Genomic DNA, 27,686 nt, shown 5'->3' on the forward strand with positions numbered 1-27,686 from the left:
GGCACACCCATATGCCTGGGGTCTGAGGCTAACCCTAGTGACAACAGGAAGACAACGAGGCTGTCAAAAGCATAGCACGGGAAGCATGCACACATACAAGTGGGGATGGTTAACCTCCACTGTCAACTTGACCTGATAAACCTGTTGGTCTATCTCTGACGGTATTCCAGAAAGGGTTAAATGAGGAAGACCCATTCTGAATGTGGGTGGCATCATCCATGGACCTCAACTTTCCCTCCTACCTCCCATCTCCACAAAACCTGTAAGAGCAAGAAACTCCTCCCTTTCTTAGGATGGAAAGATCTGTCTCTTTCCTTTTAGGTCCCTTCCGTGCTATACATGATGCTGCTTCTACTTCAAAGCCTGGAACTCTCCTCATAAAGCTCTATGGAGAGCTTGCTCTATCTATCTATCATCTATCTATCTATCTATGAATCTATCTATCTATCTATCATCCATCTATCTATCCATCTATCTATCTATCTATCTACCTACCTATCATCTATCTATCTTTCTATCTATCCATCTATCTATCTATCTATCTATCTATCTATCTATCTATCTATCTATCTATTGCCTCACTTTCTTTTCTACAAACCTGTCAACATCTTTTATCATCTACACTTATACCTTAGGCAGCTGCTACGCCTTCCCCATCGTGATGGACTGCACCTTCAAACAGTGAGCCAAGACAGAACCTTCCTTAAGTCCCTTCACCCCAGGGCACTGTTACAGGAACAAGTAAGGGAACAGCAAATGCAGGGACCCCAGAATGAAGGACAGAAGGACAGCAAAAAACCTGAGAAGGAGCAGAAGCAGGGGCCACTGCAAGGCCAGCATGTAGTCCCTCCCCAGACAAGTCTGGTTTCCACCCAGGGCTGCTAAGTGCCACACAGGAGAGATCGCAGAGGCTGACCTGGTGGAACTACAGCTATTGGGGATTGGTGGGGGAGGTCCATCAGAGTCACTTCGAGTGACTACTGCCACCCCAGCCTTCCCATCTGTCTATACATGCCGTAAGGCAACCACTTACCTTAAGGCCTGGACAAGGTTGAGATCAGCAAACTCATGAAGCTCAACAAAAGCCTGAAGAACTTTGATATTAAAATCATCCCTAGGAAAGAAGAGAAACCAGGCAAATACATTCCATCTGTGCTACCCTGGAGAGAAGGCATACATAAATGGCAGGCCTTTGCAGGCAATGGTAGCTCACTATAAGCAGCCATGCTCTTCACTGTAAATTTGTTTTAGAATTTTTGTTTTGTTCTTTGAGGCAAAGTCTCACAAAGTTGCAAAAAACCTTGGAACTCAGGATCCTTCTGCCTCCACCTCCCAAGTGCTAGGATTACAGGCATGCGCCCAGGGCCAGCAGTTTTCAGACTTAATGCAAAGGACACCTGAGTGGCTCTCTGAAGAGAACTTCCTAATGGACAGGAGCTGGGAAAAAAAACCCACCACAAACCCTCAACTCATCTTCAGGTGAGCTCTAAAGCACTCCACACAACGAGTGAGGCCTGGGATCTATACATATTCTGGAACCTTCAAAATGGCCCCCAAGCAAGGTTTTGCTCTGGTCTCTGTTTTCCACAAGCACTAGACACACTGTAAGCAGTGACCATAGCTTAGTGTTGTCTGCCCCCAGGACACCATCCCTTGTGTGGAAGTCTCTAGTTAAAAAGAGTGAGCTTAGGGACAACACTGGGAAGATGAGGTACTGTTGTCTCCAAGGCCCTTGATGGCTTCTTAGCCTGTGTCCCCAGAAGGGGGCATGATGAAACCTTCCCAGGAGGCAATGCAAGGCCTGTCCTGGCAGACAGGAGAGGCTGGCTTGTCTCTGACTGTGCAGCACTGCACTGCTCAGATGATCACTAAACTGGTAAAACTCTCAGCATTAGGCACACACGGGCCAGGAGTATGTCCACACATGCACACTCTTCTGCCACTCAGCGGAGAGGGAGCAGCTTTGGCAGCCAGGTTAGGGCCACAGCTAAGGCCAAGGCCAGTGACATCAGCTGCCAGAACCTCAAGGAGTAGTGAAGCCCAGAGGTAGTGTTAAAGGCAGATTCCCATCTCTTCAGTGTTCAGGGTTTGGGATTGGCACCGTTCAACTTGCAAGACTTCTTTATACTTGTTAGCTGTGTTCTTATCAGATGTCAAGTAAGATTTCAAATGCTCCTCTCCAAGGAGAGGGGCTGATTCTCTTTCTTTCTTTTATTTTTATTTAGCTTTCAGTTTTTAGTTTTCAAGGCAGGGTTTCTCTGTGTAGCCCTGGCTGTCCTTTAACTCAGAGAGATCCACCTGCCTCTGCCTCCCCAGTGCTGGGATCAAAGGCCTGAGCCACCACTGCCCAGCTGTTTTCTTTACTCCCCCGCTCCTTCATTAGAGTATAGTCTGAAGCAAAAAATAATCATTTGGGGCTGGTGAGTTGACTCAGCAAGTAAAGACACTTGATGTAAACTTTGACATCCTGAGCTTGATTCTAGATTCTACTCTGTGGTAGAAACAGAGAACCAATTCTCGCAGGTTAGCATCCACACATGTTCACACATACAAATAAATGTGCAAAATGTTTACATTTTTGTGGTGTTCAATTGACCTCACTTCTTTAATTGTTTGGCCTTTGGGCACTAGACCTAAGAAACCCTTGCAATAACAGGATCATGATGATTTGCAAGATTCTAAGCATTTAATGGCTTGATATTTGTGTCTTGGACCCATATTAACCTCTGTGTATAGTGAGGAGCCCAATATTATCTCTCACAGACGTTGTCTGTCATCAGTGTTGGGGTCATTCCTTCCCCACTCAAGTGTCTTTCAATACATGTTAAAAATCATTTGATGGTAAATACAGGTGCTTATTTCTGGATTCTCAATTCCATTCTATCATCTCCTAGACCATTTTTATATTTATGTTTATTTATGTGTATATATATGGCAGGGGGTTCAGGCACAGAAACAGTTGGAAGAGGACAACAGATCCCCTGGAGCTGGGGTTACAGGCAGCTGTGAGCCGCCAGATGTAGGTGCTGAGAATGACCTCAGCAGCACCTTGAAATGCTCCAACCTGCTGAGCCACCCTCTGTCCAGTTCTTATGATCGTCTACGTCTGCCTTTTACGCCAGTATTGCATTGTTTTGATCGATATAATTTTATTTTGTAATCAAAGTGTTTTTTCTGAAGAAGAACCTTCCACATTATTAGCTTGCTGACTTTTGCAAAGAAGTCAAATGGGATTCTGATGGTGTGTTAGATCTACCCATCAAGATGGAGCATACTGACCGCAGCAAGACTGCTTCCCAATCCGTCAGCATGGGATAGATTGCCATCTGCTTGGATCTTTTCACTGGTTTCATCGTTTCGGTTTGCAGGTTATCTGCACATCTCCTGTTAAACTCACTCCTACTTCTTCCCAATGTTGCTACAGTTAGAACTACTTTCAGTCTGCTCACTGAGACACAACTGCACAGCTGGCCGTGGCATACTGAGCCTAACTCCTGCGACCTTACTGAGCTTGCCTGTTCCCTCTAATAGTTCAGCATGTGTCCTGGCTAGGTTTACTGTCAGAACCTTGGGCATACTAAGCAAGCATTCTACCAGTAAGTATCACTAAAGCTCTTTAACTGACTTATAAACTAACTGGCCTGGGCTAGAAATGCCAGTAGTCAACAAATAAATGAGAGACTGAACAAAAATGGTCCTTAGAGACTGTAGGACACATGTGACTCTGTTTGGTACATAATCTTCATACACTGCTGTCTGATTTGAAACTTATTTTAAAAATTCATTTCTATAGTCGTAAGAGATCCTTGTTTGTGGCTTTACTGGTTGGTCGAGATCTGGTTTTAGTATCAGGTAGTACTAAACTCCCCAAATGGGCCAGGAAATGCTCCCCTGTAGAACAAGTATTTATAATAAAAAGTTTAGAGTAGAACTGTCCTGACTGGGCTATGTTGGGCTTTAAACAGCACTCCCTTCTCAGCACTTGCTGCCTTGGTCTCCTGCCTCGCCTCAGCTAAGCACAGTAGATGACCCTTCAGGGAATGGTGGTTCACTCTTGTAATCCCAGCCCTTAGAGGCAGAAGGGAGAAGATCGCTATTAAGTGAGACCAGCCTAGGCTACACAGCAAGACCTGATCTCAAAACCCAACAAAGCCAAGTGTGGGAGCCCACAGAAGTGGGTCCATTCCACCTTGACTGGAGGCCAGAGAGTTCAGGCCTATTCCTGCTCCTTCAAGGATATGACAGGAGATTTGACCCAGGGAGTGGCTACTTACAAGATGCTTGGCCTAAAGGGTGGTTGCTGCATGTCCTGCCTAAATAACAGAATACTTAACTCTGGATATAGTTACTTGATACTTCAGGTATTGAAGAGGAAATTACCCTGTTTGACCTTTGTGTCATGTTAAAGCAGACTTTTGCCTTCTCCCCCTCACCCCTTTTTTGTATTGGGGTATATAAGCATATGGAAAATAAATGCAGGCAAATTCAGTATTCACTGACCTGCCCTCCTGACTCTATTCTGTGTCTCTGTATCTCTGTTCCTTCTGCCTAGTATTTCTAATCCACACACCCTTGCTGAGGATGAACCCCTGACCGCCAAGCAAAGCAAAACCACCAACAGATGGACCTTTAGCTGAGGTGGGGAAAGTCACCTCAAGTGACAGGGAAAATCCCGAGAAGCCTGGGATGTTTCTGGACCAACCTGCAGAAGATGGTGCTTTCCAGGCCAGGAGGGAATGACACTGGTGGCTGAGAGGACTCCAGTGGGACACAGATCCTACCTGACCCTCAGTCACCTTTTGTTGTGTGTCATTTCTGCTGTTTTATCTAAGAAATCCCTGTGTAATTCTGGACCATCAAGGTTCAGTTCACTCCCACGCTTTCTCTTAAGTATGTGATAGCTTTAATTCTTCCATTTAGGTCTTTGGTTGACTTCACCTCTGGTATGGTAAGACCCCAGCGGCCTGTCCTCAGGAGGACCCAACAACACTGGGTCAGCACCTGTCCTACCGTCTGTCCTCCAGAGCCGGAAGAGCATCCTCAGCTTACCTCTCACCCAGGTAGTCTCCAATGACGGTCTTGTTCAGGCCCTCGCCTTTGTACAGAAACTGAGCGACATCCTCTGGGGAGCTCTGCAGCAGGTCGTTCTCAATGAGGAACTGAATGCCCTGAGGAACAAGTGAGATGGAACACACGGGTCAGGACGTCCACTCATGATCCTCTCAAAGTTAGCAATATGCTTTGCTCAGTAACCCAGCAGGTCTGGACACAGGAAAATGCCAGACCATGGAGCCTGCACAGCCTGACTTCCAAAATGTCATCCGTGTTTCATCCACTCAGGAAAGAGCTGCTGTGTTCGTCAAGTGTTAAATAGAAGTTTAAAAGAACCATCAGATTTGTAAAGTTTAGGGAAACCATGTCTTTCCTGCCTCACAGGACCTCGCTGTGGGAGAGAAGCCGCCATGGGACATGCCAATCCCCAACCACCAACCCCCTTGACAACAGTTTCTTTCTATTTTATGTGAGTGTTTGCCTGCATGTCTGCCTATATACTACATGCATGCCTAGCATCCGCAAAGGCCAGAAGAGGACATCAGATCCCCTGGGACTGGAGTTACACAAGGTAATGGGCCACCAGGTGGTGCTGGGAATTGAACCTAGTGTTCTGGAAGAACAGCTGAGTCATCTCTCTAGCTTCCCACCTTTTTAAAATTTTTTTTAATTTATTATATATATATATACGTATATATATGTATATATATATATATAATATTCTGTCTGCGTGTATGCCTGCAGGCCAGAAGAGGGCACCAGACCTTATTACAGATGGTTGTGAGCCACCATGTGGTTGCTGGGAATTGAACTCAGGACCTTTGGAAGAGTAGGTACCTTTTAAAAGAGTAATACTTTTAACTTATTAAAAATGTAAAGTATTTATGTGTATGAGCCCATGTACTGATCACAACCAGAGGACAGCCTGCCATGAGTTGGGTCTCTCCTCCCACCATGGGGTCCTAGGGATGGAACTCAGGTCTTCGGATATGGTAGCATGTTTACCTGATGAGTCATCTGGCCAGATCTCCTTATTCATTATGATTGTGTGTTTCATGTATGAGTGACACACATGTGTTACGTGTTACATGTATATGTGAAGGCCAGAGGACAACCTTCAGGGATCATTTTTCTCCTCCCACCTGGACAACTGGGGATTGAACTCGGATTGTCAGGCTTGTGTGACAACTGCTTGTATCTGATCTTGCCACCCTGGCCTAACCAATCCTTGTATTCCGCCACCTTTAACCCAGTTGCTTTACAGGCTCCCTTACGTACAAATGACCTGTCACACAGGTCTAGGCAAGCAGCCATAAGTGGAAGCCTGTAGGAATGACTTTAACTGCCCTTCCTCTTTCTTCCTGTGTTGAACTCCACGTAATGGCCAGAACCACAGCATCTCTCATGTGAGGGAAAGACCGAGGTAAACACCTTGCTCCTGTCACTTGGGAGCCACTTACTGCCATAGCAGCTATTCAATAAAATACAACACCACTGTGTAACCAGTTGTTGGGGGGAAGGACTGGATGTTCTGTTCCTTGGGTCAAAAGCATGTTAACCGGCACCGCTCACACCAGCTCAGCACATGCTAACCGGCACACTACCACCAAGCTCACACCAGCTGAGCACATGCTAACCGACACACTACCACAGAGCTCACACCAGCTGAGCGCATGTTAACTGGCACACCACCACCGAGCTCACACCAGCTGAGCACATCTCACTTTAAGAACCTACGAAGTGTAGCTGCTAGTGTCAAGAGAAGAGGCTGGCCCAGGCCTCAGTCAGCTGCACTGCATCATCTCACGGGAACTCCCAGAACCTGCTACAACAGCAAGACATGAACAACTTGAAAGCTGGTTTCAAGCTACCTTACACCAGGTTAGAACACAGGGAATTCTGCTATCTGTGTGCCAAGAGGCATTTCTACAAATTCAGAGAGACTTTTCCAGTTGAAACTCCAGGCCTAAGCCGCTTTGGCTTCCTCAGACACCCACAGTCCATCTGGCAGCCTTATTTAGCATTTCCAAAAACTTCAGGCAGCCACAGACAACCAGTAAGAGAAAAGATAAAGATAGAAGACGGAAGACTAGATGGAGAGAACAAAACGAACGCGAGGCTTTACAAACCCGGTACAAAGCAAAAGGCAACACAAAGGTACATGTGTGTAAATATATGCAATTATTGGGAGCATGGCACATACATGCAGATGTACACATGTAGGTGCTCATGCATGGAGGCCCTAAGTTGATGCCATGTCTTCTTGATTGCGTTCCATTTTTAACTGTCTGAGGCAGCGTCTCCCACTAAACTAGAGCTATTAATTCTAGCTAATCTATTTAGCTACCTTGAACCACGGTTTTCTTGTCTCTGCCTCCCAAGTGTGGGGACCACAGGACATCTATGCAGGTTTTATATGGGCTTGGGGGTCCACTCTCTGGTTCTCAGACTTGCACAGCAAGCATGATATGCACTGAACCATCTCCCAGTCCCAGACAGGTATATTTTCATTCTGCTCAAGTGCAGTTTTAAAAAAGCAAACCTAATTTTGGTAATAGTGTGGGATACCTGGGGGAATGGATTTGAGACACAGTGGCCCCAGAAAGGTGGCCTACAATGTTCTGCTAGTACATTTTGTTCTGGGTTGAGGGGTTTGTTTCTTAATTTGTCAAGATGATTCAAGTCTTACATTTAAAATTTGTGGGCCATGTAACATGCCATTTAAGTCTGACAGTCCTAAAGTTAACTCTTACGTGTTTCTGGTGGGAATGAGAAAGTGCATATCCACCTGGGTGCTACTGTAAAAGCCACACACACATACACACACACGCACACGCACACGCACGTACATCTGTCCTGGAGCATGGGGAAAAGCCAGCAGCACTGCTGCTCTGTGCTCGCGCTGTGTGATTGCTCACCAATCAATCATCCAGGTAGGAGAAGTAGGAGCAAGTAGAGATGGCGAGCCAGCAGCCAGCAGGACACAGCACAGGGATACCCTTAGGGTCGGTGAGGGAAGGGCAATCATAGGAGGGTAGGCAGAAGTTTACTAACACCTCAGGGTCAAAGGTCAATACTTCAGCATTATAGAATTCTTGCTAGGGTTATCTGAATTCAAAAGACTAACCTGAGCATAAATTGTTAAGTTTTGCTACACTGAAATCTGCCAAGGGCAAGGAGGAGGGCATCTGAAAGAACCCAGGATGCTGGAACAAAGCCTCACGGAAGCAGAGCCTGAGGTGGGTCTGGTCCAGGACATCTTGACTGTAACTATGATACCCCAAGGACTGAGTTTGTGGCCATTATCCCTCAAAGAGCTCAATTACCCTTAGGCAGATGCAGATATTCCCAGTGCCCTTAAGAAGTTTTTTCATCTTTGTCACCTGGCTCCCCATCTCCCAACCTGGGGCTTCAGGGTCTGTGGTCTCAAGGCTGAGTGCCAGAAGCTGGAACCCAGGCCTCCGCCAGGTCGCAGTGAGCTCGTGGAACACACGGTCTAGATGTTCAGGACCTGGACTGAGTCTCAACCCTCCCAAAGAACTAGGTCTTTGTAACAGCTGATCCTGACTGTAAACCTGACCACACTTAGAATGACCTAGGAGAAAAGCCATGGTTGTGAGGGGGCTATAAGAGAGTTTTGACTGAGAGCAGAAGATCCCACCTTGAAGTGGGTGGCACCCTTTCCATGGGCTGGATTCCTGGACTGAATAAAAAGGAGTGAGCTAGCTGAGCACCAGCACTCACAGCTCTGTCTCCCACTAGAGCTACCACGCCTACCCACCACGATGGCCTGCACTCTGACCCTCCCTCCCTAAGGTCGCATTTGTTAGGTTGCATCACAACAGTGAGACAACTAATCAATACAACTGATTATGGAGCGTGTAGACCACCAAGTATGTGAGAAAATCAAATAGAACAAGGCCACTTCTGGCTTACAAGACACACACGAGACACTAGGAGGCCCCCAGTAAGGATGGGTTTCCTCTGCAACAGACACAAGCTCTGGTCATGGGAAACAGGGAAGCCACTGGTAAGTTCAGGCAAACCTATGATGGCTAATCTTGTCAACCTGACTGGACTGAGACACCTAGGTCAGTGAAGGACATCTCTGGGCACATCTGTGACAATGTTTCCAGACATGATTAGACTGGACTAGACTACATTTTGAGGGTCTGACTTCATTAATGTTAAGACTCTTCCAGGTTGGCAGATTAAAGGTAGAAGAGCTGTGGAAGATAGGGTCAGGTATGAGGAAATGGGCTGATGGGGTGTGCAGTTGCAGGGTCTATCTGGCCCTGCCCTGCTTTTCTCTGTTTTCTGTCTACATGAACAGAGGGCCATTGCTACTTGTTCTACTCCATGATGTTCTGCCTCACCTCAAACTCAAAGCCATGCATTGAGACGACCATGACAAACTCTAAAACCATGGGCCCAAACTAATCTTTCCTCCTTTAAACTCATCAGGGATCTGCCACAGCGATGAAGAGTCTAAAACAGATTGTAAGGAGAGAGGAGTCGATAGCCTGAGACCAAGAAAGAAAGAGCTCCATGGGGGGGAGGGTGGGGTTGGGAGACACAGGCAAGCCAAGGACACAGGAGGAGGCACACTTGGAATATGGTGATGAGTATTCTTAAAAGAGGAGCAGTTAAGCCCAATGTGGTGATGCACACCTTTAATCCCAGCACTCAGGAGGCAGAGGTATGTGAATCTCTATGAGTTCGAGGCCAGTCTGGATGACAGTGAGAGAAAGTGTACAGAAGAGAAGGCCATGATAGAGACTGGAGGGTGTGTTACAGCTAAGGAGCACCTGCTGGCAATCGCTGCAGTCAAAAGAGAGGCCTGCACAGACTCCCCTCTCCATGTTTAAGGGCGTTCAGCTTGGACTCCTTATTTCCTGTAGGATTATTTCTGAGTCTTTTTGTTTGTTTGTTTTTCAAGACAGGGTTTCTCTGTAGCTTTGGAGCCTGCCCTGTAACTAGCTCTTGTAGGCCAGGCTGGCCTTGAACTCACAGAGATCCACTTTCCTCTGCCTCCCAAGTGCTGGGATTAAAGGCCTGCGCCACCACTGCCTGGCTATTTCTGAGTCTTAAACCATCTAGTTGTGGTAATCTGTTACAGAAGGTATAGGTGACTACACATTAGACAATTACTTATAAAGGAAACCAAATGTCTCAGTAAAATTCAATTTATTTATTTACTTATTTATTTTTGAGACAGGGTTTCACTGTGTAGCCCTGGCTGGCCTGGAACTCACTTTGTGGACCATGCTGGCCTCGAACTCACAGAGATCAGCCTGCCTCTGCCTCCTGAGTGCTGGGATTAAAGGTGTGCATTGCCATGGCCCAGCTGATTTATTTTATGTGTATAGGTGCTTTGCTTCCATGAATGTCTGTGTACCATGTACATGCAGCACCTGCAGAGGCCAGAAAAAGGCATCAAATCCTCTGAACAGGAACTAGAGTGGATGTGAGCCATCATGCGGGTGCTGAGTCTCCAGCCAGCAAGTGTTCTTACTCAATGAACCACCTCCCCAGTGTTTATTTTAACCTAGGTAATTTAGCCAAGTCAAGTTCATGGTGAGCAATCATTTCTTGAAACTTACTTCTCTTGTCTCTTATCATGGAGATTTCTGGATCTTTCTGTGGGAGAGGGATTTGTAAAAAGGTCCGATTATGCAGCCCAGGCCACCACACTTGTCATAACCATGCCTTCTTAACCTCTCCTAGTAATTTACAAACCTTATTTCATTCCTATTTTTAATGCCAACCCAAAATCTTGACAATCATTTAAACTTATATGTACCTATCAATGCCTAGGAACCTTAGCTATCTCTATATCTTTCTCTCCTCTTCTCCTTTGCTATATTATAAAACATTTCGAGCTAATTTAGAATTCCTAAAATACATTTTCCATCTAACTCTCTTCTTATTTAGACATAGGTTTTGCTGGCTTCTTTGCATATATGTGTGTGACCATTTTTTTTTAAGATTTATTTATTTATTATGTAGACAGTGTTCTGCCTGCATGTATGCCTGCAGGCCAGAAGAGGGCACCAGATTTCATTACAGATGGTTGTGAGCCACCATGTGGTTGCTGGGAACTGAACTTAGGACCTCTGGAAGAGCAGTCAGTGGTCTTAACCTCTGAGCCATCTCTCCAGCCCCTGTGTGTGACCATTTTAAGAGGCACTGTCACCTCTGTGGTCCAGGCTGGAACTGAACTGTATGACCCTCCTGCCCCAGTCTCCCCAGTGCCAGAATTACAAACTTGAGCCACCACACCTGACTCTGCGCACTTTCTGTATCCCATGGACATATCTCTTTGTTTCAGGTATATTTACTCAGCTAGTTAACAGAAAATCAGACGAGGTCTTAGTGACTAACTTTATGAGTCCTTGCATATCTAAAAATATCACTGTTTTTTTTTTTCCATTAGTGACAGTCTGGACAGAGTTCTCAGTTTTAAATCATTTCCCCCTCAAGCTTTAGAAGACGCTGTTTGGCTACTGTTACTGACACAGCATTCTCTGGTAATGTGGCTCCAGACTTCCTTGATCTAATCAAACCTTTTCTGATTTATTTATAAACCCCAGTGCTACTTCTAGACTCCAACACAACAAGCAAGCCAAAGTTCTTTAAGCTGTAATCACTAGAGGCTGACAGCGCCTCCTAACCCAAAGATGCTCACTCTAAGGATTTCTTGGTGCTTTCACAGGGTGACATGTGCAGCAAGACATGGGGTGTAAACCGGATTCTAAGCTGCAAAGTGAGATTATCTGGTATGTCCTTAGACTCAATGTGTGTGTCTCTCAAAACTCACACATTGCATAGGTTAGAGGCCCAAACCTACAACAGCCTGTGGCGGTAGAGATGGTGAGGGTAATTAAGGTGATACAAGCTCATTTGGGGCCCCTGGAGTAGGGGACTGTGGCTTCATGAAAAGAGAAGCTCCACACCCCGCCACATGGAGGATTTAGTAAGAAGTGGCTGTCTGCACTGAGAAGAGACTGCACTAGAACACAGCCATGCGAGCAACCTCGATGTTTATCCATTTATTTACACATGCCAGTTTTTATGCGTCCCAGGCGGGCCTGCAGCTGGCTCTGTAGGTCCTCTTGCCCTCCTGTTTCTACCTTCCAGTGCTGGGGTTACAGACATGCACCACCCAGCCTGGTTTTCAGTCTGTGGTATTTTGTTGCCAACAGCTTAGCTGACTAAGCCAAGTATCATGACCACGTCTACAACCAAATGATTTCGGTACTTTTTTCCTCAGCAAAATGCCATGTGTAGATTAAATGAGTCTTTTGTCTTTATTGAGTAACTTAATTATAAATAATTGAATAGAACCAGCAATTAGCATAACAATACATTTCAGGTCAAAAGGGACACAAAGTGAAATCTATTAAGCAATTCACCACAGTTTGACTAAACCCTGTGGTGGGCAGACATCACAGGACTGTTTAGAGAGAGTATCTGGACTTGGAGCTCCCCACAAACTGAGCCCAGGGGCTCCCATTGATTGCACTTGCACTCAGAACCCCACACTGTGAGAAAGTCCATTAGGTCCAGGTAACAGTTCATCCAGAAGCACCTGCTTTACCCTGCTTGTGATGAAATGAAATAGCAACTCCATCTTTCCATGAGGTAGTATGGCTCCCTCTGTTCCAGGGGAGTCAGCCACTAAAACCAGTTAATCCTTTGCACACCACAAGGCTCTAACAGTTCTCTCACCTTTTTGGGGTCCATGTTGAATTTCTTTCTTCCCATGGCTATTTGCTTGTTCCTCTGAGTAGTTTTGCTATTGATTTTAAACAATTAAAAAAAAATAATTAGTGAGCACTTCCACAGAGTGCAGCAGAATCACACCCTCCTGTGCCTTTTCCATCTCAGGTCAACCTGAGACACAGAGACAACGGGGTCCAGCACAGCCCACTGCCCTCAGTAACTCTTCTTAGAAAGGGTAATGGTGGAAAGCAGTGCCTTTCTTAAATAAATAAATAAATAAATAAATAAATAAATAAATAAATAGAAATACAGCTCCCCATGACACAGAAAGATTAATCCAGAGTCCCAACCCTACAAAGTTGGTGAGGACATAAGAGGCAGGAAGAAGGAATGGATAATTCCAAAGTCTTCCATTTCCCAGCCCCGCCCTTACAGTTGTCAGTGTGCTCACAGGGAAGAGGCAGGAATCAGAGGGTAAGGAACCTGAAAGTATAGTCGCGAACACTTTACCTCTCCTCCACGGATGTTAAGTTATCGATCTCTGTCATCACTTCTGCAATTTCATATTTCAGTCTCTGTCAAAAAGAAAGAAACTGGGTCACAGGGTATCTTAACTATCATATATTCAAAGTTCAGAGACTCACATGAGCATCACAAGGTCAAAACATCAACACCTGTATCAGTGAGGTAGACTCAATGTCAGAGCAGCACAATGTGCACATGCATGCTCGCACACACATGCACCCACACACACACACACAAATGTCCACCTGTCATTAGACACATCAAGGGAGTCCACTAGGCAGGTTCTGAAGTGCTTGTGTGGAAATAATCAAGAAGGAAGTAAAACCACAGAAGCATGTAGAAGCATATGCTCTACAGCTCACTCCACTGCATATGTAGGCCCTCAGCTCACTCCACTGCAGTCACACAACCGGAGGCACGGGCAGCCTCATTCTCAGAGGAAGCTGAACCCCAGATATGTCTAGGTTGACATCAGGTTTGCCAATCAATAGTCTCATGACTGTCACTTCATAAGAGATGAAAGATGAAATCCCATGGGGCTAGAGAAATGGCTCGGAAGAGCATGTACTACTCTTCCAGACAACCTAAGTTCAATTCCCATCACATACGTCAGTCAGGTGGCTTACAACCATCTTTTAGTCCAACTGCAGGGAATCCCACTCCTTTGTGGCACCTGCATTCATGTGCATTTACCCACACACATATACATAATTTAAAGTAATAATAAATATTTAAAGTGATAACTAGCTATGATTTTAAAAAAAATAGAGAGATGAAGCCCCCAAGGACAGGCCCAACTCAGAGACATCAGAAGCAGAGGGACAGAAACTGTTTACTCTCCACCAGCTGGCTTCCCTGCCTCCCTGAGCTTCAGGCAGCATCCTTGGCGACAGGATGAAGTGTTCAGGAAGAGTCTATATTATTGAGCAGTATGATCACTGCTGTCCACATGATATCCATTCTCAATCCTTTAGACAAAGGATTTCTCTGGGTTGCAAGAATGCAGACTAACCTTGAGCCAAAGCTGCCACCAATTACCTCTCAAGTACAAAAAACATTTTATTCAGAACCCTGTTATGTGTGTGCCAACAAGTTCAAACTCAAACAAGTTCCTAGAAAGGAGCTATTGTCTAGGACAAGACCTGCTCTAAAGTCAGTGGCCTATGAGGAGACATTTACTTTGGCAATGACAATGACTAGGAAGCGTCTCAAAAAAATGGCCACACGACTGACTTTCCTGAGGAAGCTCCACACCAAAGGACCCGGGAGGCCTCTGAGCTGTCTCTGAAGTATCACAGTCATCCCAGCGCTGAAACTGTGGCTTCATTCATCTCCTCTCCTGTGGGACACCCCTCAGCCCTGGCCTCTGAGTCAAGTACACAATGAGGGAAGGCAGTGTTTATCCATCTGTTTTATTCATCTTTGTTTAAATTTGTCATTCTGTTCCTACCACCACCAAGTAGGCACTTAGTATACAGCTAGAATCATCCAATAAGTGCTTGTCTGTTCACTCAAAGGATACTGGACTGCCAAAAGGGCAGGCACCTACCTAAGTGCTTGGGTAAAAGGGCAGCATGTTTATCAGGCTGCTGTCACCATCTACTCCAACACTTGTAACTCTGGGGTCACAAAATCATCTACTGGGAATGCTGGTCCCACCATTGTGGTCTCTGTTCCAGAGCTTGTGCTGTCTGAGATGGAGTCTTTGCCCCCTCAGCCTGGAGAACTCCTGTCTTCTGTCTCTATGGTTCTCACATTTTTCCTATTTTCTTGAAGCTACCCTATTTAGTATTCCACACAAATTCAAACTGGACACTTTGCTGTTGTTTTACCTCAATGTCATCAATAAGTTCCTTTTTCCTTCGACGAATGTCCAAAAGTTCTTCTCGTTCTTCTAATGACAGGTCTTCAGGCACTGGGGAGAGAGGCGGGGAGGTGTCAACAACGTCAGAGGAAAGTTGATGAGGCTGTGGACTGGCAGTGGGAAGCACCCTGACCCTCCCACCCCGCCCCACCGAGACTGCCTGCTTCTCTAGAGAAAAACAGAAACTACAAGGACACTAGCCACATCTGTGTACACCTCGCTCCACCAAAAGGCTGACTAGCCTGCCCAGAGTCTTACCACCAGCCTTCCCCACCCACAGAGCCCTTATGAGAAGTTAATATGGTGGGGTACTTCCCTGTACCCTCATGTAGTGAGCACTACAGACACTGGCCAACCAGTCCAGCTGGTTGAGGCCTTCCTGCCCTACTCAGCCCTCAACTGTCTCTTAGCCTTTCACTCTCAAAGCTCTACATCTGTAACACATAAAACATGCACTGAACCAGACACACAAAGCTAAGAAAGGTCAAAGTGGTTACAATGTGGGGAGTGAGAAACAGTGGGAAAGCAGCCTGATGCTGACCTCCCACTCAAGCCCCACCACAGCCTTTAGAACTACAGACTTCTTATGCATATCTAACTGATAGCATAAAAATGCACATAGTCTCACTAGATTGGTTGGGGTGCGGGTGGGAGCAGGGCATGAGGAGCATAAAAGGGCACTGATACTTTGGGAAGCACTCAGGTACGTCAGACAGCATCAAGGATGCACATGCCACACCCAGCAGCTTTCTTTAACTATATACAGTAGAATACCCTCCAGCAGGGCAGCAAGAAGCACAATAATGTCGAAGCAGCACATTTTCCAGACTAAAAACAAAGATGTTAAATGTCATCCACAGCAGGATGAGTAAATGTGCTAGAACCTCATACAGAAGTGAGAGAGAGGAAACCGCGAGCAACAAGCAGGTGTCTTCAGGACATTAGTGTAGACTTCAGACACATTCTCTTATGGACCACAAAAGCAAAAAAATAAGCAATATGTTGTCTAGGTAATGTCTTAGTTTTGTACCTTGCCACCATGATAAAATACCCTGACAAATGCATATTACGGGAGAAAGAGTGTATTTGGCCCACCATTCCAGTCCATTGCTGTAGGGATGCCATGGGAGTTTGAACACACATCTGCGGTCAAGAGAAGAGAGCAATGAGTGTGTGAACCACAGCAGTGCCCAGCCTGCTCCCTTCATTCACTAGGACCAGCCCAGAAAATGGTGCTGCCTACATTCAGAGTAGGCCTTTCCCACCTCAGCCCAACAAAGAAAATCTCACACGGCCATAGCCACAAACCAACCTAATCTAGAAAATTCACCACCAAGACTTCTTTCCCAGGTGATTCTAGATTATGTCAAGTTGACAATTAAAACTAATCATCATGGGACTGGAGAGATGGCTCAGCAGTTAGGAGCACTGGCTGCTCTTCCAGAGGACCTGGGTTCAATTCCCAGCACCCACACGGCAGCTAACAACTGTAACTCCAGTTTCAGGAAATCCAACACCCTCACACAGACATACACACAGAGAAAACCCAGTTCATATAAAGTAAAAATAACTTAAAAAAAGAAAAAAAACCCTAACATCAAAGGCATTTAAACACATGTCATAAAATAACCCGAACAATAAATGCAGCGTCCATAAAGAGCATGGCCTCTAGGGAGGGAAGAAAGCATGGAGGAAAGGTGAAAAGCAGAGAAGACGTCATATTACTAATTTCCTTCTTCCTCTACTAGCTCTAAACAGAAACTGAATGACACCTTAGCAATGTTCTCAGGCAATCTTCTATGCCACAGTATTACGAAGGAGAGAGCTACTAGACAGGGCTGTGAAACAATTGAACCCCTCAGACACCATGAAGACAGTCATTATTATCTCTATTTTATAACTGCAGCCAAGAGAGATTAAATGATTTTCCCTAGAGAAGAGATACCAAAGACATAATGGGGCTGGAAAGACGGCTCAGTAGTTAAGAGCACTTGCTGCTCCATCAAGAGGCTCAGTTTGATGATCCCAGTGCCCACATCAGGCAGTTAACAAGTCTCCATGACTCTGAATACAACGGGCCATACGCCCCTTCTAGAGTCACTGGGCAGATGAACACACACACACACACACACACACACACACACACACACAAATAATAAAATCTTTTAAAAAGAAATAATGCCCCACAAAACCATGTGTATCCAGTAAACAACATGAACACACACATCCAGATGTTCAACATTAAGCATGAACAACTCAGATTTACAAGTTGTGCAGCATGCACTGGGTCAGACTAGGAGCTCCACAGGTCCCTGAAACCACTGTCTTCCTTCTGCCTTACAGAGTGCCAGCTTCATCACGAAACTGGCTTCTACCCCGACAGAGCTAAGGCTACGTGCTTTCTCACCCCGATCCTCAAGCTTCCTCCCAGGTCCTATAGGACAGCTCCTTAATTCTCACTGGCCAAACCTGTCTCAGGTCCCCGTTCACACTAGTCAGCAAAAGTAGAAGACATGCCCGACACATACAGTATTCAAAGAGAAGATATAAAGGGAGTCAAGAACTTATATTGGAGAAAACCAGCAAGGTCCAACACCCAGAAAGATGAAGCATACGCAAGCATGCACTTCTTGTCTCTTCAAAGTTATTACTCTTACCACAAACATCTACTCTAACAAAAAGAATATTTCTCAAAGCAGCCAGCTTCCAGAGTGGTGTCAGCCTGATATCAGAGAGTAAATGTACTCCAGTCTGTCTACCAAACAGATCAGTCTCCTGAAATTAACTCTAAGTAAACCTTTCTTCTGCAGACTTCTCCAACGTGCATGTACAAAGGAGTCTGGAAAGAGAGATGTAGGCTTCAACCTTCTGCAAGACAGTTTTTCTAAAAACTTCTACCAAGTCTTCCTCCTCCCACCTGAGGACCAGAGGGCTGCCAAGAATAAAGATGAATGGAAAGACCGGGATTACTTCCTTCTGCCGATTCCAATGTCCCTTCAATTGGAAACATGCCATGGACTGCCTGAGTTCTTCCCTTCCTATAATGCCTGTCTTTTCCTTTAAAGGTAATGAGGAACTAAACAATGAAGGGTCGCTCATTCACGTTACCAGGAATTCCAACCAAAACCTCCCTGTCTGAATAAAGAGAGGAGCTGCTGAGATGCCCTAGCCAGTAGAAGTGCTTCTTGTTAAACCCAGCATGAGTTTGATCCCCAGGATCCACATGGTGGAGGGAGAGAACTGACTCTGACCTCCACACATACACCATGGTGTGGCATGCACATGCATGCACACACACAAAATGTGATTTTAAAAAGGTAACTTGTGTCAGGTATGATGATAGTGTTGTAGTTACCTAGGAAATATCTTTATTTTCTAGAGATTCATACTCAAGTATTTTGGGGTACAAGGCTATTATATCTAAATTTTGCTCTGAAAGATTTCAGAAAAAAAGGACTAAGTAAACTAAAAACTATTGAATCTATTTGGTTGGCTATCAGTTCTACATTCTAAGTTTGATGTTTCTAGGCTGGGTGTTGTAGCATGAATTCTAATTGTTCTTAACAAAAACTCTGAGTCAGCTATTGGGGTGAAAGCTGAAGGATCAGAGAAGCAGAGCGGCAGCCACGAGAGTTCTTACCTCTGTCAGTGCTCAGACCATAGGCCGATCCTGTCCTCAGACTGCTGCCTCAGACTCACTGAGCTCTTGTCTCCTCCCGCCTTACACTCCTCTCTCCGCCCAGCCTTATCACTCCTGTCTCTACCTTCCTAGTGCTGGGATTAAAGGGATGTGACTCCTAAGTGCTGGGATCACCTCTGTGTGGGCTCTGTTTCTCTTTTAGACTGGATCAATTTTGTGTAGCCCAGAGTGGCCTTGAACTAACGGAGATCCCTCTGCCCCTGCCTCCTGAGTCCTGGGATTAAAGGTGTGCGCCATCACTGCCTGGCCTCTAGTGGCTTAACTCTGCATTCTGTTCCTCAGGCAAGCTTTATTTGTTAAAACACAAACAAAATATCACCATATGCTGTGAGAACTCCTTCTGCCAATGGCCTTTGAGATGCTGGACCACTTTGGGCGTGGTCTTGGGGTACTATAAAAACAGATGTAGAAATGTGTGGTCTCTCTCAGCTGCTGGATTCGGTTCCTGTTCCCCACTTGTGCAGAGGACTGTTGAACCTTGAGTCAACCCCCAAAGGACCCTTTATTATACTCAATTCTCAGCTAGAGTGGGACAACTTATTGCAGTCCTCTACAACCACAAGGTGTGGCAGGGCAAGTTTTTAATCCTAGCACTTAGGAGGCAACAGTAAGTGGATCTTTGTAAGTTCAATACCAGCCTGGTTTTCATATCAAGTTCCATGCTACATGGTGAGACCCTGTCTGGGGGGTGGGGGTGGAAGAGGAGAGAAGAAAAGGAAGGAAAAGAAAAAAATTAAAATTTCTCATGATAAAAAATGATCCCTCCTCCCCCCAAACAACACTTGGCCTTAAATGGTTAGTATCATCTCTTCTAGTAACATCTTTTGAAGGATTTGGCAGAAACAGGCCTGGGAAATAGCAGAGCACTCTTCAGCACTGACTAACAGGGTTGGAGTAGTGTAACTCAGTGTGCATGTTAAGGCACAGGATAAAGAACATGGTAGACTATTCCTAGACCAATCTCTGTACTGCTTCTGTCACTTCTCCACCTTGCCATGATGCCAGAGAAGGCCCCATCAACATCACCAGCAGAATCTCCTTACAGCCACAGGATCTGCTGACTCACAGCCAATTTTACATGTAGAGTGAAAAGGCAGGCAATTCTCAGGGCAGGCTAACTGTCCAGACCTTCCCCAGTAACACGCCAATCTTTAATATAAGGCTTGGACTCACATCCTGACATCTTGTACACGCTGTCACTTTGACTCTCTTGGCTTAGGTGACACTCTTGACAAAGGTGTCATAATGAAAACTATTTCCTCCAACTTAAAATAAGAAAAAAAGGCATAGCCTGGTGGTACATACCTTTACTGTCAAGACTGTAGAGGCAGAGGCAGGCAGATCTCGGTGCATTCAATGTCAAACTAGTCTACAGAAGGAATTCAAGGACAGCCAGGGTTCCACAGAGAAACCCTGTCTTGAAAAAGGAAAAAAAGAAAAAAAAAGACAATGGTTTTCATCCATCATGGTCTTTACCATTGATAAGAGGTACTTATCAATGATAAGAAGTACCATTGATAAGAGGTACTTATCATTGATAAGAAGGAGTATCTCCATAACAGAAGCAACATGAAGCAAAGGCTCCCCTCTATGCTTTCTTTCCTGGCTGTAAAAATGGATGACAGCTTCACTGTGGAGGGCCTTGACATCACCTGTCTGTGAGCTGAGTTTTCAGCAGAGGTGGGGGTGTGCCTGCTGGAAGGCTAAGGGAGTCAGCTGATATAGTACTGCTTCTCCTGAGTGTGACATCAACCTGAAGTCAGCCACAGGCAGTGAGGAACAGTCGACCGACAGTGTATTTCCTGTGAGCACAGTTGGTAGATGAAACCTTGGCTGGTGCTCAGAGTAAGGCTCCTACATCTCCTTCCTAGAAGGAGGACTGGGGGTTCTGCTGCAACATCACAGTTTCCATTATGCCCAGGTCTTTTACATAGACCTTCTCGGGAGTCTCTTCACTCTTGCTCAGTCAACGGTGAGGCTCACAACACACGCACCTTTTCATCTATTGTGTATCTGTGCGCACCTCTAATTTGCTGTAACTGATGTTAGTGTCACTGTTTCTTTCCCAGTTTAGGAAACTGTCAAACATCAGTTCATCAGACTAGAAGTACTCTGTGGTAAGCCTTTCTTGACATTCCTAATGTATAGTCTTTGTGAGGATTCAGTCTCCACCACATTCCCTTTTCCCTTTCTTCTTTCCCTCCTTTTTCCCTTTCCTCCCTTTTATTTGTGATGCTGGGTATGGAAGTCTTGGCATGTTAGGTACTTACCTACCACAGAACTATGTTCCAGTCCAGCTTTCATCCTTTTTCTGTTGGGGGTTGGCGGGCCTTGCACATGCCAAGCCACTGAGCTACACCTCCAACCCTTTCTTACTTTGAGACAGTCTTGCTAAGTTAGCCAGCTTGGCCTTGAGCTCACCCAGTGTTTAGGCTGGTGGGTAAGCAAAGGTGGAGGCTGCTCAGTTTATGACATCTCACCATATCCTGCACCAAGGCCAGAGCAGTAAATATAGAGGTGTGGATGAGAAGCACCTCCTCAAGATACAGAGCAGTCAAGGCAGAGAGACAGGGAGGACACTGCCGGAGCATGTACACACTGGTAGCTTATCCTGTCTGTCCTACACGTTCTCGCTGTGGTTTAAAACCAGGGATTCTTTGATGAATCCTCCCAGAAATCAGTGTTTGTAAGATGATGGCCATTCTTTTAGAAGGTGCTGAGAGAACCACCAGTGTGGTCAGGAGCAGAACAGGGAAACCTGACAAACACTGGGCACCACCACGCCATCTCGGAACACCAGGAGGCTGTGAAGTCAATCATTTCAGGAGCTACTCACAAGTTTGAGATCTGATGACCATGTGAAAGCACACCTCATACAAACCCTGTGACACACAACTTTTTCATGTCAACAGGTATGTTATGTGAGCAAAATAATGTTTTCCTGACACTGGCTTTCCAGGGTGACAATCTACAGCTCTGACCAGTGTTTCTCACACTTCTTTCTGAATGAGGGTGAGCGGCTGGATTAAGTTATTGAAGATCTGGGGATTTGGGCTGTAGTTTTTGTGGTTTTCATTTATTCCAACTCTGAGTCTGCTGTATCCAGGGTCTCACTCCTGGTCAGATTTGTGTCTGTTCCTCACTGTGAATTCTGTTCCTAGAATGCTTTTGAAGGTTCCAGCTCATGTTTCATTGTCTGGCCTCAGTCCCTCTCTCGTTCTTGTCCCTTCTCCCCACTAGTGTTACTATTTCCCAGTGCTCTAAATGCCGATTTTTATGCAGTTGGATTGTGTTAAGCTTTTAACACCTGAAGTTATTTTCTATAAAAATTCTTGTAATTTTTCTCAAATGAATTTAAACTTCTCTCTTATTTACAATGAATCATTAAACTATTTGTGCTAGTAAAAAAAAATAACAAATGCTGATTAACTATAATGACTAGTCTGGCAGTGAAATCTCTGAAGCAGGTTGGCTCTACCACAGAATTCTGACCACATGGAGACAGGTCTAAGCTCTTCATTTGCATAATGAGGGGTTGTATAGAGTCAGAGACTTCTAAGAAAGCAACAGGACAGGACGAAAGCATGAGTCCATGAGAGTTGTAAGACAACAGGTAGAGCTTCAATATTTTGGTCCAAATTCTGGATGGCTAACCTAAATGTTTTCACAAGGGAAAACAGGAAGGCAGGCAGGCAGGAAATACTGAGTTTCTGCCACTGGCAAGGCTTCAGAGAAGATTCAGAACAAATTCATGTCCTGGGCCAGTCTTTGCTTTCTTAGGTACCTGCCTCCCTCAAAAGATCTGCAAAAATCAAAGCACCTTAGAATTGGTGAAGTCTGCTATCAGCCATGGGTAACTAAAACTGGCTTAAATTTTTGACCAAAATGAAGGGAAAATTAGACAAAATTTCAAACATTGTAAAATGTCTTTCAGAAAAGAAGGTGAAACAAGCTACTTTTCAGAAAATAAAACTTAAAAATAATTAATCTTAAGCAGATCTGTAGGTGGGTGGGCGAGGGGTATCAAACGAAAATCTATACAAAACAGTTTTGTGAGCAAAGATTTTCCAGTCTTGAAGTAAATCTCTCGAAAAGGTTTACTGCTGCTGTTGAAAACAAAAGCAAACAGGGTACTGGTTCAGCAGCTCTGTAAAAGTAAAGAACACAGGACAGGGAAGAATTAAAAGTGCATCGCTATGAAACTCTTAACCTAGTTAGACACAGTAATGCACACATGCAAACTCAGCACTCAGAAAGCTGAGTCAACAGAACCATCCTAAGTTCAAGGCCATCTAGAGCTACCAAGTGAGACCTTGTCTCAAAAACAAAGCAAAAGAGGAGAAAAATATTATTCTCCCGTATAGAAATGGTGTATATTAGATGGAAGACTATGATAAGTTGAAAGGACATATTATAGGGATGGAGAGATGGTTCAGAGGTTAAGAGCACTGGCAGAGGACCTGGGTTCAATTCCCAGAGTTCCCTTGACAGCTCACAACCATCTGTCGTATCTCGGGGATATGACACCCTCTTCTGGTCTCTGCAGGCAGCCAAGCAACGACATGGTGGATAGTCATACAAAAGGCAAAATGCCTATACACTAAACAGATAAACAGCACTGTCCTTAAAAACAGAGTATAGTACAATGGTTGGGAAGATGGCTGAGTGGGTAAGAGCACTTGCTATGCAAGCGTGCGGACCTGAGTGCAAGTCTCTAGCACCTTTAGCAAGCTGCTGCAGCTGTGCACAACTGAAACCCCAGGACTGTGGATTACCAGGGCTTACTAGCCCCCTGCATGGCTCAAGTGAGTAAGACAGAGAGTGGTAGAACAGGACACTGAGCATCCTCCTCTGTCCTCTACACATGCCCCGACACAGAAATACAGCCCCCCCCCAAACCTGAAGCAACTAATCACTTTTTTCTACAAGACAGGATTTCTCTGTGTAATAGCCCTGACTGTCCTGGAACTCACTCTATAGACCAGGCTGGCCATGAACTCAGAGATCTGCCTGCCTCTGCTTCCCAAGTGCTGGGATTAACGGCATGCGCAACCACCTCACACCTGCAACTAACAAATTTTGCACTAACAATATTGTGTTGAGAAAATGGAATTACTACTTTGTTTACCACATTTAACAAAATTCAAGAATCCATCAATTATACCCTTTCTCACAGACACTGAAATGTAGAAATATTTATATCTCAGAATCAATGAAAAATAGGGGACTTTTGTACATAGTTTAGGAGACGTATTGGTATTTAACGTGTATAATGATATTAAAAATAAAGAGTATCTTTTTTATTGATTTTATTGAGCTCTACATTTTTCTCTGCTTCCCTTCTTTCCTCTCCCCTCCCCTTCAGCCCTCTCCCATGGTCCCCAGGCTCCCAATTTACTTAGGAGATCTTGTCTTTTTCTACTTCCCATGTAAATTAGATCCATGTATGTCTCTCTTAGGGTCCTTGTTGTCTAGGTTCTCTGGGATTGTGATTTGTAGGATGGTTTACTTTGCTTTATGTTTAAAAATCACTTATAAGTGAGTACATGTGATAATTGTCTTTCTGTGTCTGGGTTACCTCACTCAATATGATGTTTTCTAGCTCCATCCATTTGCCTACAAATTTCAAGATGTTATTTTTTTCTGCTGTGTAGTACTCCATTGTGTAAATGTACCACATTTTCCTTATCCATTCTTCAGTGGAGGGGCATTTAGGTTGTTTCTAGGTTATGGTTATGACAAACAATGCTGCTATGAACATAGCTGAGCACATGTCCTTGTGGCACAATTGAGCAATCTTTGGATATATACCCAAAAGTGGTATTGCTGAGTCTTGAGGAAGGTTGTTTTCTAATTTTCAAATAAAGAGTATCTTAAAGACGAGAAAGGACTTTCTAACAATGAACTTATATTGACAGTCTCATTGTGTGATGAGTAGGTAGCAAGAGGCTGTGATTTTCTTGGTTCTGAGTTGCTGCCATAGCTAAGGTTACCCTCCTAAGTCACATTTTCACCCTCACGCACATTCTCTCTGTGTGTCACACACACCATCCATAAATTAACATTCTGCTCCACAACTCTCCTGAGGAAAGACAAGATCCAAGACTTATGAACTGTGACCAGGAGCATTATGTTTTAGGGACAAGAAGTCAAACATGATAACTTACCAAATTATCCAATGAACAGAAATGTGATCACTTGATTACTAACCTGTATGTTTTTGGCTCTTAGCTGCAGACAAAAAAAACACTGCAACTTTTAAATTTACTTTTATTTCAAGTAATAAACACCAACACAGTAAGGCTAACTTTCCTATTGCCATTCGATGTATTTTCTTTATTTTTTTGATCAGTTCAGGGACATGCCAGTCATACATGATACTGGCAAGGCATGAGTCTGGACACTGGTCTCTGCTGATTTACTAAAAAGGAACACTCCCTAACAGAAACAATACCTTTCCTACATTCCAAATGCTGATGGTGCAAATATCACTGAGTCTGGGTTCAGAACAACCACCAGGGAGATTTGACAGCAAGAACAAAAGGGCAGCTGGGGCCAACAGGAACAAGCACTGAGCTTTGGATCTCCTCACCAAGAGCCACTTGACCTCCAACAGGTGATAAGACCAGTCCAAACATTCACATCCCAGTGGGTCACTTGGCCAGCCACATTAGTGATCCAGGACACTTGCTTAGTCTTCTCTGAATTAAGTAAAACAACTGAAGACAAAGAAAAATGGAATAATCTGCCACCTGTGCACCACTGTCGAAAAGGACGACCATGGAGAGAAAAGATCTGAGACAGGCACCCGAGGCCAGGGAGAATAATCACAGACTCCCTCGAGCCACTCTGAAGGAAAGTCAGGTACACAGACAGCATCTCACAGACTAAGAACTAGGAACTGACAACAGCAGCCAGTGGATGGGAACAAAAACAAGCTTTGCCCAAAGTATGGGCAGTTATAAACCATAAACAGTAGACCTGACTAGATTTTATACTAAAACTTCTGGGCTAAGCAGGAAAAGAATCAAGCTTCAAATCCCAACAATGGGAAGGTAGATAAAGATCAGAATGAGAGGAAATATCAACATTTTAAAAAGATAAGCAGACAAGTGGGCCAAGGTAGTAGCCCTGGTTTCTTCCCCAGCACAAGAAAAATCAAAGACAAGAAACAGTGCCGTTGTGTGGGATGTGCTCAACCCCCACATGACTAGACAGCTGAACGTAGCAGGATGAGTGAACCCAGCAAGCCAGGAGACAGCATGCTTCTTTAGTTTCTAACACCTGGGGAAGGTGACACACAGCAGTGTGTAATTGGTACGTAGACAAGGTTAAATTTAAAACCCTGAAGTTTCAAAACTGGACAAAAATAAATCTAAGTTTTATGTAAAAGAGGCACATTTACAACAAACACAGTATGTAACAATTAAAAATAAAAGCACAGAAAGCAGTGGGGAGGGATGGCTCAATGTGTTAAGTACTTGCCATGGAAGCATGAGGGCCTGAGTTCACATTCCCGGAGTTGGGGGAAAGGTAAGGCAGAGAGGGAGACATACACACATGGGGCTGTGTGTGTGTGTGTGTGTGTGTAATATGTGTGCCTGTGTATGTGTACCATATATGTGCAAGAGCCTAGAAAGGTCAAAAGCGGCCGTCAGATACACATAGTTACAAGTCCCCGTGTAGATGCTGGGAATTAAACTTGAATCCTCTGTAGGAGAAGCAAGTGCTCTTAACTGCTGAGCAATCTCGCCAGCCCCCAAGACCACATTTTTATAGGGAACACTGAGAATAGGCCAAGAACAGACTAAAGTAATCCATGGTGATAGAAATCTGAGCAGTGGTTAATCTGGGGGTTGGAAGGTGCTGCCTGAGAAGAGCAGGGCAGAGCTTCTGCGGTGGTGCCAAGTACTTTATTTTAATGTGGGTGGTCACTTCACAGTCCAAGTACCCAGCATATACAGACATAAGACAGCTTGAGCTCTAGGGTACACTTAGCATTTGGGTGCTGTGTTAGTCAGATTCTTGTCACCAAGACAAACATCCAAGATAATCATCTACAAAAGGTTTAATCTGGCTTGGAGTTTCGGGGGTTTTAGTCCATAGTTGTTTGGCCCTGTTGCTTCTGGGTTTGGGACAAGGGACAAATGGTCAGGAAGAAACTACTTCATAGCCAGGAATGGTCAAGAGAAAGGAAAAAAAAAACAGGAATCTAAAACTCCCCTTCAAGAGCACACCTCTGATGACTATATCCTCCCTCTGTACCTCATCTCTTCAAGGTCCACCATCTCTCAAAAGTGCCATAATGGGATTTAAGCCTTTACCATAGAAGACTTTGGCAAGTACTTGCAACCCAAACTACAGCACACACTTTATTACCATTAAAAGTCTCCATCTAGGGACTAGGGGATGATTTAGTCGGTTAGTGTGCTTGCTCTGTAAACGTAAGGACCTGGGCTGAAATCCCAAGCACCCATGTAAGAATCTAGGTACGGCTATGCAAGCCTGTAACCCTGGCATCAGAGAAGTGGAAACAAGTGATCCCAAGATCCCACTAGCCAGCCAGTCTAGCCTGACCAAGTTTCTGGTTCAAAGAGAGGTTCTGTCTCAATGCAGTAAGGTAAAGAATCTACTCTGACTGCACATCTGCACACAGGAACACATGCGTATCTCTCTCCCTCTCTCTCTCCCTCCCTTTTCCCCTCCCTCCCTCCTTTTCCCCCTCCCTCTCTTCCTCTCTCCCCCTTCTCTCTCTCTCATACACACCTCTTAAAAATTTTAAAATCTATACCTGAATAGTTGACTTCTTTAAATCCTTGA

The 27,686-nt window shown here is 44.8% G+C and overlaps 1 protein-coding gene across 2 annotated transcripts in view; it reads right to left on the bottom strand.

The window, feature by feature from the left end:
• Positions 1-27,686, bottom strand: part of Cyth3 (cytohesin 3) — a 98,147-nt gene that overhangs the window by 10,663 nt on the left and 59,798 nt on the right. For both annotated transcript variants that reach the window (XM_048436802.3, XM_085683771.2), the window contains exons 2-6: positions 15,135-15,217; positions 13,288-13,352; positions 12,784-12,850; positions 5,050-5,168; positions 1,034-1,114 (exon numbers count right to left, since the gene is read on the bottom strand). In XM_048436802.3, the coding sequence (XP_048292759.1) occupies positions 1,034-1,114; positions 5,050-5,168; positions 12,784-12,850; positions 13,288-13,352; positions 15,135-15,217 (415 nt within the window). The remainder of the gene's footprint in view (positions 1-1,033; positions 1,115-5,049; positions 5,169-12,783; positions 12,851-13,287; positions 13,353-15,134; positions 15,218-27,686) is intronic.

This window comes from Myodes glareolus, chromosome 2 (genome assembly GCF_982192425.1).
Source record: "Myodes glareolus chromosome 2, mMyoGla1.1, whole genome shotgun sequence".
In the NCBI taxonomy this organism is placed as follows: domain Eukaryota; kingdom Metazoa; phylum Chordata; class Mammalia; order Rodentia; family Cricetidae; genus Myodes; species Myodes glareolus.